The sequence below is a fragment of the Macrotis lagotis genome, chromosome 1, assembly GCF_037893015.1.
Source record: "Macrotis lagotis isolate mMagLag1 chromosome 1, bilby.v1.9.chrom.fasta, whole genome shotgun sequence".
Lineage (NCBI taxonomy): Eukaryota > Metazoa > Chordata > Mammalia > Peramelemorphia > Peramelidae > Macrotis > Macrotis lagotis.
In genome coordinates this window covers 804,410,275-804,430,832 of record NC_133658.1, presented here as the reverse complement: position 1 = coordinate 804,430,832, position 20,558 = coordinate 804,410,275, and the positions used below count along the sequence as shown (strand labels likewise).

Here is a 20,558-nt window from a genome sequence, read left to right as displayed (position 1 = left end):
AAAGGCTATATAAGCAGAATCAATGCCTTCTCTCAATCCTACAATTCCAAAAGGGCTGTGGAGTCTAGCCCCTGGGAGTATAGCCTTTCTCTCTGAGATGGACTATTAGGGATCTTTTGGTACAGTACCTACTTGAAGCAGCATTTTAAATGAATGGAAAAACATTATTTGATATCATTTACTTGGGATACAAATAGAATTTGTGAGATAGTCTGCATTCCAGGACCTCATAGTCTAAGTGGGGGAAGAGACTTCAGTTTAAAGAGTACATGGGAAAGTCCAAAATTCTTAAGGACCTGGTGGCAAAGCCCATTGTCCTTTGGATATCAGTATTAGAGTTCTGTATGGTATAGAAGTTAGGACAGAAGGACTTGAGTTGTGTAAGACCAGGGATAAGGCCTAATAGTCCTTCCTGTCCATAGCAGGAACAGAATTCTTGGTTCCATCTCCACCAAGCTTTATGGGCGATTGGGCAGCCCAAATGGGTCCTGGGGGCTCTCAGCTGGTAGGGATTGCAGGGGGGGAGGGCAGGTCAAGGCAAGATGAATGATAGCCCCCCACAAAGTCTTTTTTTTTCTTTTGAGCTAAACATTTTCCTATTTGTACATGTTTCAAAAAATGGAAGCCAATAGGATAAAGAATAGAACTTTTTTTTAGGTTTTTTGCAAGGCAAATGGGGTTAAGTGGCTTGCCCAAGGCCACACAGCTAGGTAATTATTAAGTGTCTGAGGCCAGATTTGAACCCAGGTACTCCTGACTCCAAGGCCAGTGCTTTATCTACTATGCCACCTAGCCGCCCCAAGAATAGAACTTTAAAATATACCTTCTAAATATAAAATTACATAATTATAAAATGATGAAAATATGAGATGATAATATTTCAAGAAGTCTAAAACAGTTTATTTGACAACTTTTTAGGAACTTATTTTGAATTTTACTTGGTTCAGCCTTTTCTTAATGCTGTAAATTTCCAATTATTTGAGATCCATGAAATGGATTGTTTTTATCCTTCCATTTTCCCTTCTCCTAAACTTCTTTTATACCTCTACCTCCCCTCTTCCCTACCCACTGCAGCTGTAGGTCCTATTTTGCTAGCAGAATAATCCATGAGAAAATTAAGTGTGAGGTATTTTGGGCAGATGAGTTGAATGTCTTGGGGATGTGTCTATCTACTTTCCAACAGCAAATTAATTTTATAATATCCATTGTGCCTTGCACTTAATTCAGCATTTAATCATTTAAATTGTTTTGTCTGTATTACTTTTCCCTCCATTAATATCATTAATTGAACATTTGCTGGATTGATTATAAAATTAAGAAAATATCAATAGAACATAATTTCCTGTTTTTTATTCCATTGTTTCCTAGTATTATCATTTCACCACATTTGGTAAACTGTTTCTTAAGTGGTTAAAAGCAGTGATTTGGCATAGAAATGTATAATATCCATGAGGATTTAAAAATAATGTAATTAAGGTTTTAATGATGATTTGAGTGTTTTTTCCATATGTTGACATGTAGTAGCCTTGAATTTGGTTTCTAATTCTACCCTGCTTCTCAGCCATTAGGATCTGAGTTTTGCACATTATATTTATTCAGAATCTTTACAGACATTTATCAGATGCCCTACTATGTAATGCACTGTGCCGGGCACTGCATGGGATTCAAAGATAACTGAGACCTATTCCTTGCCCCTGAGGAGCTTATGACATTATACCTATATACACAACACCTTCCCTTACTTTGTGGACTAGAGGTGAAAGGGGATGAGGAAAGACTTTTTAGAGAGCAGTCATGATTGTTTCTGTGAGTTCATTGAGACAGTTCTTGACATTTCTTGTGAATTGTCACAAGGACAGTACTTAATAGTCTCTTTGAAAGATAATGGAAGAATAGGGTGTCCCTTCTTGTTAATTATATTGTAAGCTCCTTAGGGGCAGAAAGCACATTTAAAACTTTGTGCCTTCCGAAAGCCTAGAACAGTGATTTGCATATCATAGGGGCTTAATAAATTATTATATTTATGAATTGAATGAGGCCAAGGCAAAGGGGGCGGGTGAACAATTCTTTAAAATCTGTTTGCCATCAGATTTGCTAATGGCTTTAAGTCTGCTACTTGTTCCAGAGAGCTACATGTCCAAGAATTCTGATGATGATGATGAGCCAGCTAAAGAATCTCAGAGGTCGCTTCGGAAACGAGGTCGAAATGTAAATGACTGTTCAGAAGCAGAGGAGGAGGAGGAGGAGGAAGGCCGACCTGCCCGAAAACGACTACATCGTATTGAGACAGATGAGGAAGAAAATGGTGAGAATGCTGATGATACTGTGGAGCAGCGCGCAACAGCAAGCAAGCACTTGGCATCCCAGGGGCAGCATGATCATGCCAGGAAGCCCTATAGGATAGACAGTGATGAGGAAGAAGACTTTGAAAATGTTGGGAAAGTAGAAAGCCCGTTGGACTATAGCTTAGTGGACTTGCCTTCTGCCAATGGACAGAGCCCGGGCAAGGCTATTGAGAACTTAATTGGCAAACCATCTGAAAAACCTCAAGCCCCCAAGGACAGCACGGCCAGTGCCAGCCTAGCACCCAATGGGACAGGTGGTGGTCAGGAGGCAGGAGCCCCAGAGGAAGAAGAAGATGAACTTTTAAGAGTGACTGACCTTGTTGATTATGTCTGTAACAGTGAACAGTTATAAGACTTTTTTTTCCATTTTTGTGCTAATTTATTCCACGGTAGCTCTCACACCAGCGGGCCAGTTACTAAAAGCTGTTTTATTTTTCCTAGAAAACTCTCCACTACAGGATCACTTTTTAGAAGCAAAAATTTCACCAGTCCCTTTCTGTGAAGTGACCAGTTTTGAACTTTGAAGATAAATAATTGCTGTAAATTCCCTTTGATGTTTTTTGTTCTGTTTTTGTTTTGTTGGTTTTTTTTTTTTGTCTTTTTTCCCCCCAAGTCAAGGTCCTTGGTAATTTCATTCATGGAAGAACACACAGACATACACACAAACCTATATTCTAATGACAACAAAAGATTTGTATATTTTTCACTTTATAATTCTGAGCTCTCCTGACTTTGTGATAAAAGATGGATAAGAATGCATTCCAAATATGTCAGGGCCCAAAATGGAATTTGGGGATGGGTGAAAGTACTTGTGCTTTACTGTTCATATTAAATATATATATATATATATATACATATATATTATATTTAAACATTCATAACAGATTACAATTAACAGACAGTCTAAAAGAACATGTCTGTATTATCACAATTTGTGAATTGTAGATAACATCATACCATAGCTCATTTAAGTAGCGGTCTTCATGAAATCAACTTGTTTAATACTGGAGATAACCACACTTAATGAAAAAGAGACCAAGAAAGTACCATTAGTAAGAGCTCTAAGTATCTGCTTCAGTGGAGTGTTGTTGTTGTTGTTTTAATCATCTGAAAAGCATTTGTACCATGAAACATAGTATAATGAGCTTGGAGAGCCGAATTGTGCTAGCAGCAAATTTTGTAAAGTGGCTTTATGCATATTTGATCAGATCATCCCTACTGTACCATATCTTGATGGAAAATATCAGTGTGATGACTGTATATATTTGGTCAGTGTGACAGAAGAGATAGTGTAATCATTACAGATAACATAAGTATTATTTTAACAACTGGCCACTTAATGTTTAAACATTTGAAAGGTCATTTTAAGTGTATATATATATATATATATATGTATATATATATATGTATATATATATATATATATATATATGTGTATATATATATGTATATATGTATATATATATATCGATATAGATATATCGATATAGATATCTGCATATGCCATATATCAAGAGATGTTGAGCTGACAATGGGATTTTAGCACATTTGATGAAGGGAATGGGTTTTCAGGTGACTCCTAACCAATCTATTCTTGCCCTTAGTATCTACTTCAAATTGAAGTCTACAAACCAAGCAGTTCCTTTGAAAGGTTTTTAGTTTGAGCTTGTGAGAGAGAGAGACAGACAGACAATGAGAGAGAACAGAGATTGTCTGTTTGTGTGTGTGTGTGTGTGTGTGAGAGAGAGAGAGAGAGAGAGAGAGAGAGAGAGAGAGAGAGAGAATGAATGAGCATGTGTGCATGTTTTGGGATTTCTGCCTGGATATATTAGCAGGTTTTAAATGTCATTTTTGCCTTTGGTTATTAGAACTTTATTCAAATTTATACTACTCACATGACCAACCTAAAGAAGAAGGAAAGCAACCAGTGTTATCTCCTAAGGTTATGGGCATAACATCCACTTACATGCCTTGACACTGTTGAGACAAAGTGACGCCTGTCATTTTAAGCAAAGAGGTGGGGAATTGAAGTGGACAATTGAGCACCTCATTTTATTTAGCTTCTGTTTCATCCTGGGAATTTAAGGTAGGAGTCCTAACATTTGGACCTTGATGATGAACCTTCCTTGTGTCCTTTTGAAACCAGAGATATTAACTTCTGGTTAACCCTTTTTTTAAGGATTTAGATTTTTTTTCCCTTTTCTGTCCATTGCTGGCAATGGAAGCATGTTAACTGCTAAAGGCACGGGGGGGGGGGGGGGTGTCACATCCTATCTCCTCTCCAAATTAAACCTTTTGTGTACTAGTCAATCCATAATTAAGCACTTCTTTTTTTATTTTATTTTTTTAAAGCTGGCACTAGAACTACATATAAATAAATACCTCTCTAGAAAACTTTGCCTGCCTTCCCTTTGTGTCCCTCCCCAATTTAATCTACAGATTTCACTTTTGGCCTTGAAAAGTTTATCGCTTTTTTTTTTGACTGATGTTGCTTCTTTACTATTTTATTCTATTTCACTTTAGTTCTGTAGTTCACCTGTCCATTAATATTTTTGTTGGATTCTTAGCAATGTATATTTTGTCTGTTTTAAAAATAAAATAAAATAATCAAAGGCAGCCTAAAATTAGGGTGCATCAATAGTATACTGTTTTAAGAAAGTTGTGACTTATTTTGAAGAGACTGTCCCATTTTAAGGGGAAGAAATGACTTGCATTAACAGGCCACAGAATGCCTTTATAATTCGTGCAGTGTTTCAAGTTCCTTGTCTGTTATTTAGAGTAAATTATTAAAGTTTAACAATTTAGCTTCATTTAAAGAAAGTTGGCAGAGAGAGAGGGTGCCTGCCAGTACCATTTTCATTTTGCACCTAACCATAATATGTAACTTCCCTTTTATAATATCCCTTTTCTCTGTTCTCCACCCTACCAGCTCCAGCTTCTATTTAAAACCTGCACTTTTACTTCAGGCACATAGACAGGAAATGTGGCTGTTATAGGATTAATATATTTTCATTGCATGCCTGCTACACAAGAAATTCAGAAGGTTCTTTTTACTTCTCCAGAGCAGAAAGTTGCTGTGAATTTTTATAATAGATTGACAGATAGATGCTGATTGTACTACCAGCTTATTGCAGATTGCAGTTTGACCTTGCCACTTTGACTAGCTGGTAACTGAGGTCTTTGGATCCACATCTGTATGCTAAGTGGTAGACCTATTCCAACTACAGCTCCTGGTAGAACCCTTCAGCCAAGGTCTATCTGCCTATCACTTTAGATGGAGCCGCTGATAACTAAAATGATGCTCTCTAGTTAGATTAGCTTGCCTGACAACCATAGCAGACTGGTTCTGCCCCTTGTTATGCACACTCAAGCTTGAGTTCCTTGATCACCACAAAGGAAGTAAGCTTACCATAAAGTGAATTCTAAATATATTTGTCATTAATATGTGAAAATAATGAGAAAAATCCAAATGATTTCTCAAAAATACAATTCAAGACTACTCCAGACCCCCAGAGAAACATTGAGCATTCTATGGCCACTGAATAATAGAGCTGCTTACATACTGCAAAATCCCTTGGATAAGATTCAAACTAGACTCTCCTTATACACAATTTCATTCTACAATAATGTATGAGGGTTCTAGTGTAATATTCATTTTATTCAGCCTTAAATCAGGATTTAGAGTATTTAAGAAGACAGTTTTATTTCCTATAAAAATGTCTCCCTTTTTACTGGATACTTTAAAATGAAATCAACTTGGTCATGAAAAAGAATAGGACTTGTGGTTGAATTGCAACTTGACTTTGAAAGTTTTCTGCCGATGGAATAATGGTCAACGTAATATTCACCAATGTTAGCATGTTACTGCAAACCCACAGGCAAAAATAGAACTAACTGATGACCCCATATCCTTTGGATGAATTGTTGCTTTCCACATGATATGACCTGGCCAAGCTTGCAGTCTTGATAAGCAAATAGAATGGTTTAGTTTATAATCAAAAGATTTTCAAATATTTTTGAAACCACTAGAAACTCCTCAAAGTTTTTAAAATGAAATCATTGCAAAAGAATTTCTCTTATTGTCTAGTTCTTCATTGACACAACCTAGTCTGTTTTGTTTAATAACATTGGAGATTTGATTGCAGACTTCAATCTAAGTTGATGGGGGAGAAACAGGTCTCTGTAAGTGGAATTTAATGGTATTGTTTTCATCACAAGAGAGTTTTTTTAAAGCCTGTGTTGCACATGTAAGAGATTCTGTTAGAAATAGTGACATTATTTCCAGAATTTTTCAATTTAGTCTGCCTTCCCTATGAAGAGGAAAACGAAGTTAAGTTTAAAGTGTGGAAACATAATAGACTTTACTCCACTGTCATAAGTAACTAAGCCATGTCCCTGTGCTATGTATTCAGATACAGTCTTGTTTTCTTTGAATAAGGTCTCAACTTAAAAATCTGTACTTTAGAGAAGCACTACATAAAGAAAAATAATGAAAAAATGCATTCTTTGAGCACCTTATATTTAATTTAGATGTACACACACACACACACACACACACACACACACACACACACACACGGAAAATGTATCTCAAAGATTTTTTTCCCCACAGAAAATAATGGTTAAAATGGTGGGTTTTTGTCATTGCTATGGGACCAGAAGATTAATATTGATGTTCTTCCCCTTGATCTGACATCCTCATAAAGTAAAGCTATTCTCTGGTAGGCTGTGATCGCCAAAGTTGCATAATTTGTCTCTGGTTAACTGGCTTTGTGACTGAGCATCTCTAAGCTAAAGTCATCATTTATCATAAATGAATCCATCTTCTTTTAGCACCACTGTCCTCACCATTTCCAATGTTTTAAAAACAAAACAAAACTTGGTTTAAAACTGGAGGGTGAGCTTTGTAGATTTGCTTTCTTAGAGTAATTCTGGGAACAAATGCCCAGAAATTTTAAATATTGTCAGCAGTGTATGGATTATATACTGTAAATATTTTTTAAGAACCTTTCTTTCCACTCTGCCTTAAGTTATCATTATCGTGTATGACTTCACATTTGCTGAGTGCCACTAGTTTGTTAGGTGCTGTCTTTTTTTTTTTTAAATAGACAAAGAACAAATCCATGGGACCTAATAAGGTCTGCCATTAGTCACTACAGGCCAGAAATTTTTTGTAGTGAGTTTTGAATAGATGACTTAGATTCTACATTGTAATGCTTTTTTTCTCTATACCTCCCCACCTCCTTCCTATCACCATGAGTTAAGCATTGTATAGATTACCATTTGCAATTTTTTTCTAAATATACAATTAAAAAGCCATTTTCATGTAGACTTGATTGTCTTATTTACTATTTAATTTTTGTGCAGTTCCTTGAAAATAGTGATGATGCTAAGCACTACAAAAGCAGTCCTGGCACATTTGCAATGATTATAATTTAACACACAGAAATATTCTGATTTGTAATACCTGTAGGAATACATAATCCTCCATATAGAAGATTTTGGGGTGGTAGGAATTATTTATGATTTCTGAATAAGCTATTTAGACTTTGAGAATAAGAACTTAAAAAAAAAATAAGGATGTTGAACAGAAACCTCAGTAAAATGGAAAGTTCAAATTCACATCAACACAATTTGGAAAATATGCTGAGGTCTGTCTTACTCCTTTTGCCACTGGATGATGTAAGTTAAGAATGGAATTGTCAACTCCAATTTTATATTTCCTCTTAACTTCCCTCAGTTTATTAAGGACTTTTAATTTTATTGTAAAATGTGTTTTAAAATCTGTATTTATTACTTTCTGGTGGTAGAATAAGTAGCTGCATGTTAGAAATAAGGCCATCCAGAAAACCATTGTTTGGAAATTTAAGTAAACATTCAAGAGCTTCAGAAATCGTTTAACTTATTTTGTACGTTGCAAAAAAAAAAAATTTATTTTGCTTAGAGTGACATTTTTTATAATTGTGTACAGCTTTTAAGGGGGTGGGAGATGGGGAAATAACACCCAAAAGTAGATTGTAGATTTTTACAATTGTGTTTGTGATAGAATATCCATGGGTCTATGCTGTAATTAAAACTAAAACTGATTAACATTTTGTGCCATGGTCTTTTTCATCCTCCTACCTGAGAGCTGAATTTTACTGGTACAGATCAATCCTGCCATACACAGGAGCTGTGAAACCAGAGAAACTAACTTAACCACTGCCCCCAAAGACATTTCCCAAAAACTCTAAACAAAAATAAAGGAGTATGGAATGACCCTTATTAGACGAACTATATCATATTCTGATTATCTGATTTTTCTAAGGGAAAATTACATCTGGCCTGTTCTCATTTCCAATAGACATTTTCAGTATGCAACTTTATCCTTTCAGAAGAACCTGCCAGTGATTTTTGTATCTATCAAGGACAGCATACAGTACTATTATTTTGAAACACATGGAAGGCATATAATTGCTGATGGCTTATAACTTAGACAACTGCTTTTCATTGCTGCTAATTCATCTTCTTTTAAAATAGGACAAAGAAAAAAGCAAATCTCATCTAGTTTTTTAATTCCACTCTTTCAATAAAGATGGATTTTGAAATTTCATTCTTTTAAATACATATCCACTTTATTAAAAAAAAAAAACCTCTTGTTTAAATGCCATTGTATTGCTCTTCTCTCCATTGTGTAGCACAATGGTGCTCTTAAGGAAGACAGATTCATCTGCCTTGGTGTCATAATAAGCATCTAATCAAGCCAACTTGTGCAGCTTGGTTTTCTGATAGGACAAGCTCTTCAGTGTATTCATCAGTGCAGTTCTGGTGGTCTTAAATCTCCTGACTTGGCATAAATAATATAGATTACTTTTTAGCAAATAGGAATTTGGGGTTCAGTGTGTATTTGTTGTTTATTTAAGTAATAGTATTCTGGCATCAGAGGAACTAATCAGATCAGAGCTGCCAGAACATGCCTTGCAATGTAAGATATAGCTTATATGAAACACTTTGTTTGCTTCTATTCTTTGGATCTGTTTTGTTGGGTTTTTTTAATTTTTAAGAAACTATAAAATTAGGTTCTCAGACTTAGGGAATTGCCTCCATTTATTTTGTTCTTGACAGACGTGTTAATTGTTAGGAAGCTCAGCAGTTAAGATCATAGATGTCTTAGCCTTGCCAAAAGGCAGAACTTGTATTTCTTGGTGGAATCATGATCCATACCTAAAAGTCTGAAAGGATAAACCTAGGTCTTGATTTCTTTTATATGAATGTGTCCTGAATGTGGTAGTGGGAGAATATATTTTAAAAACTGGAAGCGTGATTCATTGCACAGAAAATGGGTGATACTTTTCACTCTTTTTTTTTCCACAACTATGCTATGGCAAGCATGTAAATTTTGTGCATAAAAAATGTGAGAAGTCCTGGTAGCCTTGGTGCTTAAGGGGTTAAACTGCAATCTATGAACAGCTGGTGTGTTAAAATTGCAATGCACAACTGTTTAAATACTATATACCTTGTAAATGAAAAACAGAATATGTTAAGGCTGGTGCCAATATTTTTGTTAATGAAATGTTCAATGTTGTCTCACTACAGTCTGGTCAGAACTCTTGGTGTGTAAACTAGGCCCAAAGCCATTTTATAGCTGCTGGCCTAATTGTGTAACTTTTTCTTTCATAATGCTTTTGTTATAATATCTTCTGTCATTTATTACATATAAATATGACATGTTAAGTTGTCATAATAAAAAAAATTTTAAATAACTTGATGGACCTAGCATGTTGTGTTAGTAAACTTAGTTTTTTCCTTTCAACCCTAGGGTCTATACATAGTGGTTTAGTGAAAGACCAAGATTCAGATCCTAGCTTTGCTAGGAATTGGTTCTGCTTCTAGTATGTTTGACCTTAGGCAAATCATCCATTCACATTTAAATTCAGCATTTTATAACAATCTGATGTTTATAAGGCAATGAAAATTTTGTTTTTAACCCCAAAAATAATGGATAAAAAATGAATGATGGATACCTGGTTAATGGTACCCAAAGGTATAAAGATATAAGAGATGTATGGATGTAAGATTAGGCAAGAATTAAAGATGACACCAACATTTCAAACATGGGTACCTGTAAAGATGGTGGTGATGCCATCAACAAAAACGAGAAGATGGAGAGGAAGGGGCAGGTTCAGTTCTGGATAAAGTGAATTTGAGTCAGTTGTGGGAATAAAGTTGGGGATGATGGTGAAAGGAATTGGGCTGAATATATGATTTAGATTCATTTGCATAAGGATGACAAACCCAGTGAAGTACATGAGATCACTCAGAGGGTTTAAAAGGAAGACATTAAACCTGTAAAAACCAAGAAGTTGTACAGATATGTCAAGATAGAGCGGGGGGGGGGGGGGTGTAGCCATAGTAACAAATGAGTTGTCAGGGGCATCTAGTATTGTAGAGTTCAAAGGGTATGAGGACTGAGGAAAAAGCCCATCAAATTTAGTGGATTTTTGGTAAGAACAGATCCAGTAGAGTGGTAGGATGGTAAGCCACAGATGGGAAGGGTTTGAGGAGGGCATGGTAAGGACATGGATTAATTGTGTATTGTAACTGGAAAGGGAATTGGCAGAGGAGATAAAGGTGAAAGGGGTGGCTAGGTGGCGCAGTGGATAAAGCACCGGCCCTGGAGTCAGGAGTACCTGAGTTCAAGTCTGGTCTCCGACACTTAATAATAACCTAGTTGTGTGGCCTTGGGCAAGTCACTTAACCCCATTTGCCTTGCAAAAAACCTTAAAAAAATAGTATTGAAGGGGCAGCTAGGTGGCGCAGTAGATAGAGCACCAGCCCTGGAGTCAGGAGGATCTGAGTTCAAATGTGGCCTTAGACATGTAATAATTACCTAGCTGTGTGGCCCTGGGCAAGCCACTTAACTGCATTGCCTTGCAAAAAAAAAATAGTATTGAGACATGAACAAATAATGGGAAAGGTACCTAAAAAGAGGAAGAAATTTCAGATTAATTGAAAAAATTATGTCTCAACAGGAGGAAGAAATAAAATTTGAAAGATTAAGTTTGGGAAAGAGAAAGACTTTCTTATCCTCAGAGGCCAGAAGAAAGAAAGGACAGATAAAAGGTGTAAGGGAATATGAGGGAAGTCACATAGAAAATGCCTCAAATTTTCCATTAGGTCAGAAGTGAAATCATCTGCTGAGAAGAGGGGGATAGGATTGATTTGACTTGAAGAGAGATAAGGACATTTTAAACAAGCCTAAAAGAGATAAAGTTGATTAAAAAAGAATGAAGGGATTTCTTTTTAATCTTGTGAACCTAGATGAGGGTAGATACTATAAATTTTTAATAGACCCCATCTGCTCAATTTTGTGACTTTATCCAGTAGTGGCTGAGGTATACAAGAACCAGAAAAGACAGATGACAGGAGTGTCAGCACTGAATATTGTCAAGGCATGTACAGTGATAGTGATTAAAGACAAAGGACAGAATTTGGATAAACCAGCTTAAAAAGAGGCCAGAATAGCAATGATGACTTGGAGAATAAAGAACATTGAGGAAATGCAGGTCTTATAATCATGGTGTTCCCGTCCCCCTCCCCCCAAATCTCTCAAGTTATCATCCTTCTGCAGATGATTCCAAGACAGTCTTGCATCACCAACTGTTTTTTTGTTTTTTACATACCAAGGACATCTCAAAGTCAATATATCCAAAATAGAACACAATGGCTCACAAACTAATTGCTATTTTTGACTCCCTTAACTCAACACACCAATCTATTATGTAGCCAAGTCTTGTCAAGTCCATCTTTCCAAGGTCTCATAAATGTTCCCTTCTCTTCACTCACACAGCTATCGTCCTGCTGCAGGTTCTCATCACCTCATATCTAGACTATTGCAATGTCCTGCTGGTGGGTCTACCTGCCTCGAGTCTCTTCTCACTCCAGTCCATCTTCTACTCGGCTGCCAAAGTGAGTTTCCTAAAGCACACCACCCTTTAACTCAAACTCTAGCGGTTTCCTGTTGTTGTTGTTGTTGGGTCGATTGAGTTTTATCTGACTCTTCATGACCCTATTTGAGATCTTCTTGGCAAAGATACTAGAATGGTTTGTTATTTCCAATTTTACATTGAGGAAAACAGGGTTAAGTGACTTGCCTAGGGTCACATAGCTGATATAAGACTAAGGTTGGATTTGAACTCTTAAAGGAGGAGTCTAAATGCTCTGTCCACCTCACCACCTAGCTGCCTAGTTTCCCCTTGGTCCCTGAATAAAAACAACATCCTCTTAATTGGAGTTCAAAGCCCTTCAAACCCTAGCCCCTCCTTTTTCCCTTCTTTTCACACTTCACTCCCCTGTGCATCTTGTGACACTGACCTCCTTGCTTCTTTTTTTTTTTGATCTTTGCAAGGCAATGGGGTTAAATGACTTGCCCAAGGTCACATAGCTGAGTAAGTATTGTGTCTGAGGTCAAATTTGAACTCAGGTCCTCCTGACTCTCCCCTCCTTTCTTCTTGCTTATCCTCAGCACTTACTCTCCTGACTCTTGAATCCTGTTTTTTCAGTGGTTGTTTCCCATTTCCCTTCCCCCTGGTACCTAGGAAGTTCTTCCTGCTCACTAGCTTCCATGCCTTCCTCCAGTCTCAGGTCAAACCCCTTCTGTAGGAAGCCTTCCCTCTGTTCTGGACATTTATATTTGTTTGCATTAAAATGTGGGCTTGGGGTACATTAAATACAAAAAGTTGTTTAGGCTAAGTGAAGAAGTTGGAGAAGTAGCTGTTCAGAAGATTGTGGTCTCAGAGTAAAATTTCAGAGCACAGGATTTTTTGGGGTAAAATAATTTGGGATAATGGTAAAAAGTAACCAAGGATCAAGGTAGAGTTTAGGCTGGAGTGAAAATCGTTATGGAAGAAAATGAGGTGACTAGAGTTCAGGGGCTGACAACAATAAGATTCTGAACAGGGCAAAGGACAGCAGTGAAAAAGGGGGACAGTGCAGGCAAAAATGGGTCTGGCATATGGAATGTTATGATAGGGAGGAGTACTTGGAGGAGGAGTGAAGTGTAGGAGGATGGGAAAAGTTGGAAGGGCTCATGTTGTGAGTGCCAAACAGGATGTCATAATTGATCCTGAAGTAATGAAGAACCACTGGGATTTATAGCATATGGGGGTGACATGACCTCTACTTTAGGAAAATACACTTTTGCAGCTGAGCAGACATTAGCCTGGAATGAGGAGACATTTGAGGCAGAGAGACCACTTAAAAGACCATGACCCAGGATTGGGGTAGTAAGAGCCTGAACAAGAGTGGTGGCCATGGGAGAGATGAAAAAAGGAGAGATACTGACTCAAGATTTGTTGAGGATACTCAGATTACAAGCCTGGGTGACTGGGAAGATGGCATGGCAATGAAATGAAGAAAGTTTGGAAGATAGGAAGGTGAGGGGGCAAGGGGAAGTGCCGAGTTCTGTTTCGAACATTCTGAGTTTGAGATCCCTCACTGGTTTTAGTGATAATTTCTTTTCTTGGTGATTTCAGCCATTACTGTACAAATGATTTGAACTAGATGGGTCAGTCGATAAAGTGGTGAGCCTGGTATCTAGAAGACTGAGTTCAAGTCCAACCTCAGGCCCTCACTAACTGTGTGACCCTGGCAAACCACTGCCAAGAAAGCCCCAATTGAGGTCACAGAATCAGACACAACCAAACAACTGAACTTATAAATAACACAAATAACATATCTATGTAGCCAGCCCTATTTTCTCCTGTGTACCTCTCCTGCATAGCCAGTTACTTAGTAGACATAGGTGTCCCATAGATATCTCAGACTGTATGTGGCTAAAACAGAACTCCTCTTTCCCCAAAAACCTCTCTCTCCCTCACTTTCTCAAGGGTTTAACCATCCTTCCAGGCACCCAGGTTCACAACTTGGGGGTCATCCTCAAATCTCCTTTCTCCCCCCATCCCCCCATATTTAATCAGTTGCCAAGTCACATGAAACCAATCTCTTTTAATAATTCTTAGATCTTCCTCCTTTCTCAGCTTTCAGCAAACAAACCCCCCCCCCCCCAGTTCAGGACCTTCCCACTTTTTTTTTCTTTAGATTGTTTTGCAAGGCAATGGGGTTAAGTGGCTTGCCCAAGGCCACACGGCTAGGTAACTATTAAGTGTCTGAAACCGGATTTGAACCCAAGTACTCCTGACTCCAAGGCTAGTGCTCTATCCACTGCGCCAACTAGCCGCTCCTACCTTCCCACTTTTCATCTGGACAATAGCTTTCTAATTGGTTTCCCTTCTTCAGGACTCTCTTCTCCCTAATCCAAACTCCATTCTGTTCTCAGAGTGATTTCCTGAAGCACAGATCTAACCATGCCACTCTCCTGCTCAAAAAGTTTAAAACCCTCCACACCCTGGCTCCAGTCTTCATTTCTGGGCTTATTATAAATCACAGCCCTTCTGCCACCTTGTCAGCTCTTTTAGCATCCCTAATCTACTTCAAAATTCAGTCTTTTTCAGATCTGTACCCTCCCCCAGCTGTCAGTGCCTTCACCCATTCTGAAATCACCATAAATTTATTTTCTTCTTAGATCTTTTTGAATCTATTCATATGTGCACATTTTACTTCCCTGGTAGAATGTGAACCATAAGCATTGTTTTATTTTTTACCTTTACAGTCTTCACACCATTGGCATTTCATAAATGTTTGTAAATAGAATATTAACTGGAGCAAATGTTTTAGGATCAAGGTGAAGATGTTGCTATATATGTAAGAGAAAGAAGTAGATCTAGAATGCTCTTCTAGATCTGGTTAAAGAAGGTACTGTAGTGATACCATTTATGAAGGAGAGCAACTATTCTGGGGACCTCCAGAATCAGTCCATGGGGGGGCTATGTTTTCTGCCTTGACATGAACCTTTACAGCAGAATATCCTTCAAGCCTTTAAAAGTTACCTTCCGGACAAGAATTTCTCACTGTCATATCAATAACTAAAGGATCTGTTTGGATATTCTGAAGGACCAGTGGAGACTAACTCCTTTCCACTAACTGCAACTCTGCTGACCTCCTGGTGGGAAGTATTGCCACTCAGTACATGGTTAACAGAGCAGAATATGACAGAATGGCCAGGCAGTAGACCAAGAGATATGCTCTACAGATTGGGTTTTCATCAAATTTACATTATTTGTCTGTGAAGAACAGAGCTACTTATTATATTGAAAGGGAAAGGAAAGGATGATGTATTTCTATAACAGATTTTATTCAGTCTTTTATTTCCTAAGATTTTGTTTTTGTAACTTAAAGTATCTTGTAGACAAAATTGAAAATAGCATTTTTTTTTGTATAACAGCATCTTTTAAGACTCATTAGTTCTGCAATATTAACTCAGATGTAGCACAGAAAAGAATGTACATTTGGCCATTGGCAATATGTAAAAGATTTAAAAAGCTGCATAGTTTTGTACAGGGACACATCACATTTATGTAAAGTCCTTTTTCTTTGTCTTCCTTTTCTCCTCCTCTTCCTCCTTTTTCTTCTTCTTTTGCGGCCCCCCCCCCCCCCCCCCCCCCCCCCGTGAAAGGGAACAATTGCTTTTTGGATAAGTAGATATATAGCACTATATAGGAAATGAGTACTTAGTTTATTTTATTTTTTTATTTTAAATTTTTTTCCAATTGATATTTTATTTTTCCAATTTCCTATTATGAATGGTTTTCCACATTCATCCACACGCATATGCAGATTTTTAAATTACACATAATTTCCTTCCACCCTCCCTTCCCATCCCCTTCCCCTGAGCAGCGACCAGTCTGGTGAATGTCATACATGCACATTTGTGGTTGACATGTTTATAGATTAGTCATTTTCTGTATGAGGAATTAGGATTAAGAGAAAAGAAAGAAAAATCATGAGATAGGAAAGAAAAACATGAGAGAAATTTTTTTTCAAAGTGAATGTAGTTTTCTTTCAGATTCTGTAGGGGGTCTTTTTTGGTTTGGTTTCGTTTCTCTTCCTCTGGATGTGGACAGTATTGTCCATAGCAGGTCTCCTAGTGTTGTCCTAGCTCTCTGAACTGCTGAGAGGAGCAGCTGCACCAACTTAATTTATTTAATATGCCAATCTACTTTAGTGTGCAAAGATTAGGGAGCTTAGATATTTTAATCAGTACTTACAGAAACCTTTAGTGTAATACCTTAAGTTATTCACTGTAAGGTGTGGAATAAGTTACACAGTGACTTGGGCAACTTCAGTCTGCATTTGTTGTGCTTATTAAGAGCTTTTTTTTTTTTTTAGAAAAAGGAGGGACTGGCTCTGAAGAGTGAGAGAGAAGGAAAAGTTAAAGATCGCTTTGAAATTAGTGGCCTGAGTTAATTGAAAGATATGAGGCCTCACCAAAAATGGGGGACCCGGGAAGAGAGCTAATTTAATGAGGAAGATGTTTTTTAACATGTTGAGTTTGAGTTACCAGAAGATTTCCAACAAGCAGCTTGAAATAGGTCTAGAATTCAGGATTCCTCTTAGAACTGAATGAAAATTTTAGAAGTCACCAGCATAGGAGTGGTCATTAAACCCATCAGATTATCAAAAGATAGAATGTAGAAAGAGAGAAGTACCTGAGACCTAGCTCTTGGGGCTAGAGATTGACAGTGACCCACTAAAGGAAATTGAGATCACAAAGATATCAGGTTTCATTTAATTATTGTAGTTGTCTTGTACATTTTTCTGAAATGTTTTGGAGCCTAATCTAGATTTTGGATCTATAGAAGAGCAATTGACCATTTAGTTAACATATACAAAAATATGGTACATAAAACAGGAGTTACCCATTCATACTATTGGTATTCTAAATTTCTCAATATTCAGAAACTTTCCCAGAAAGTGAGCCACCTGGAATGAAGCATTTATATAATAGAAACAGGAACCAGGCATTTTGGCCACCTAGTTTTCAGGTCCAAAATATACATAGTTTTGGTAGTAACTTTTTTTCCCTCAATTTACTCAATCCTCATTTACTCCCTAAGCTAAAACAGTCTTGTTCAACAATCACCTCTGCTTCTCTTGTCAAGGTCCCAAAAGTCTTTTCTCAGTTCTTACCTTCAGGAACTGCTAGTTAGAGCACCAACCCTGGAGTCAGAAGGATCTGAGTTCAAATCTGGCTTAATAATTACCTAGCTGTTGTGACCTTGGGAAAGTCACATAGCCTTGCAAAAAAAAAATGCATCTCAGTTTTTATCCTCAGAATCAGAATGGAAGGACCCTCAGAAACTCTTCTGTCCTAAAACATGTATCCAATCTTGACATCCTCACTTAAAGGATCACTACTTAAAGACTCTTATTGGAAGCTGATTTTTTTTTTTGGAAGTTGATTTTTTCTAGGCTGACCAATCCACTTCCGGACACCTGTAAGCATTGGAAAGGTTTTCATTAGACTTAAGTCGATGTCTATTCACTATTCTCTTCCTCCTTATTTTGTCCTCTAAGCAGACCATCAAAGCTAGGGTTCTTTATATCCTGGGTCATGCTACTTTATCTTGTCAGATGAAAGGTTGAAGCTAAGTGATGGCTCTGGTCCCTGCTACTTCTAAAATGATTCCACTCTTATAATCACTTTCAAAATTAAAGACAACTCAATAGTGTTTCTTAGGGAAATAGGTATATCAGTACTCAATGTATCTCTTAATTTCAATTATATTTAATTTGAAATTTATTTTAATTAAAAAGCAAAATATTAATATGGGAACCAGGTGGGATAGTGGCTAGAGCTTTGGAGTCAGGAAGACTTGGGTTCAAATCCAACTGACACTAAACTAGCAGTGTGATCCTTGGGCAATTCCTTATCATCTCTGCTTCATCTATAACATGAAAGAATTGGACTTGATGACCTCTAGGTTCCTTTCAGCTCTATATCGATGTTCCTATTACTTTTTTCTTTTTCTCCAAGGGTGGCAAATATCTCCACAATGTTTGTGACAAGCTAGATGGCATCTTGAAGAAGACCTAGGATTTAGATAGAAGTTGAAGCAAACCAGTAGGAAAGACAATTTTTTTGTGTCAATTTTGCAGTATATATGTATATGGCTATGTGTGTCTGTTTGTGTAAGTATAAATAATGTGTATAAATATGTTTTGAATAGCAAATTCTCTCTGAAGCATTTATTAAGCACCTACTATATACAAAACATTGTCCTAAGTCCTAGTGATATAAATAGAAAAGTAGGAAGTTTATGCTCTCAGAGAGTTCATACTCTAAGGAGATTGGGTGTGGGGAAGACAATATTTATGGAGGGTTTCCACTGCATGTCAGATGGAGAGATCTTGCAGTCCTTAGGGTGCAGCAGCAAAGCAGACGATGATGCCTATAACTTCCACAGATAAAATCCTATCATTTTTTGATGTGGAGCCATAGACTTTGGAGGCAAGGCCCTTCCTTTCTGGGTGTTTAGTAGCTGGGGCTTTTGCCAGCCTACAACTTACAGAGCTGCTTTCCATGATGATGGACTGTTGGCATTACCATCGATTCCCAGGGTTCTTGAGTTCAGGTGGGAAGATGGTAGTTAAGGGAATTGTTGGGAGTTGGTCTTTCTACCTCTCCCTCAGGGCACCTTGCAGATTCAAGGCTGACTTACCTGTTCTGATCAACAGTTGTGGGGTGACTGGCCTCTTCCTTGGGCGTTGCTACTGCAAAGGATGATTGGAGGAGCTGATCCAGGAGCAGGACTGGAGGGACTGGGAAGTACTGCCACATTGGTAGCATCTGGTCAGTAGTTGCTGCTGGTGATATTGAGGGAAGGTGGGCTTCCTCTCCACAATGCTCTCTCCCCCCAGTAATGATCTCTTCCCAGTGCAGACTGGGCTGGAAACCAGTCTGGTGATGGGGGGGGGGGTCCTGCTAGTCCCAAGACTCTTTGGGTCAGAGTCCCGACTGAGGGGACGGCGGTGGTTAAGGGGGTGGTGCTTTGACTTGCCTGGCCCATGATTTCTCCCTTTCCCCCCTCAGGGTACCTTGCTGCTTCAACTGGGCTGGATTGCCTGCCTTGCGTTTGGCCATTGGTGAGGATGGCTGGCCTCTTCTCCACAAGAGTATCTTCCCAAATGATGGCTGTAAGGGAGGGGACTGAAAACAAAAATGGTGGTCCAGGAGATGCTACCATTTCCAAGTGTTTTGTGTTACTTTCTGAGACGAGAGATTCTTTATAAAACAAATCTGAATTTTTTTAAATAAATGACAAAAACTTGTATAGTTTGCCTGTGTGTAAGAGAGGTTTTTAAAATTAAGGTGAAGAGAAAAATTTGACAAGTGTACCTTGACCGGAGTAGCGATAATTGACTGAAAAGGAAGCCAGGAAGTTACCTCAGGCATAATTGCTTCAGCCACAGCCCAAGAAGAGGCTGTTTCATATGCCAATAAATTCCTGTGTCCTACTGGATCATTGAAGCAGAGGAGCCTCTGAAGCTCTCGTTGCTATTCATAATAGCTAGCATTTATAGAGTTTTAAGGTTTGCAAAATGACTTTACAGATGTTACCTATTTGATCCTCAGGGAGGTGGGTATTATTATTATTATCCTTATTTTACAAATGAAACAGTCAGGAAGAGATGGAGTGAGTTGGCAAGGGTCACAGATTTGAGGTCAGACTTGAATTGAATTCTTCTTGATTCTAAGAGCAGTATGCTATCCACAACAACATCCAACTTCCTATATTCATCTGTTTCTCTTAAACTCCCTTAACCTGGGAAAACTAGAAAGTTGTCTGGTAGAAAAGAAGTAGAGACAAATATCTCATACCAAAATATACCAAGATGAACTCCAACTGGATATGTGACTATTGTAACTTTATAAGCACATTAGAGCTCCAAGGCAGAAATTACCTTTCTGATCTGTGGACAGGGGAAGGGTTCATGATCAAACAAGGAATAGAGAGAATCACAGAAAACAAACTGGACATGGTAAAAATAATCCAAACTACTTTGAATTAGAAAAATGCAAGCAAAAGCAATCATCCGAGATTCTACCTCAGACTCATCAAATAGGCAAAATGACCAAAGGGGAAGATGATATGTTAGAGGTGCTTTGGGAAAAGTTGCATTAATGTACTGTAATTAAACTTTGCATGACTTTTAATTCAGCAATAATACTCCTAGATCTATATCCAAAAAGATCAAAGAAAGGAAAAGGAAAACTATATACAAAAATATTTATAGTAGCTCTTTTTATAATAACAAAAACCTTGAAATTAAAGT

General features: G+C 37.7%; 1 protein-coding gene across 5 annotated transcripts in view; it reads left to right on the top strand.

Annotated features, from left to right (window-relative positions):
* The window catches only part of RSF1 (remodeling and spacing factor 1), a 128,077-nt gene extending 108,535 nt beyond the window's left edge, over positions 1 to 19,542 (top strand). For 3 of the 5 annotated variants that reach the window (XM_074216958.1, XM_074216960.1, XM_074216962.1), the window contains one exon: positions 2,126 to 10,087. In XM_074216958.1, coding sequence (XP_074073059.1) covers positions 2,126 to 2,697 — 572 coding nt within the window. In that variant the 3' untranslated portion in view covers positions 2,698 to 10,087. Of the gene's footprint in view, positions 1 to 2,125; positions 10,088 to 12,174; positions 12,294 to 18,258; positions 18,371 to 18,959; positions 19,075 to 19,314 lie in introns of those variants that run through there. The other 2 variants (XM_074216959.1, XM_074216961.1) reach the window with 2 other exon arrangements.
* Positions 19,543 to 20,558: the final 1,016 nt, after the last annotated feature.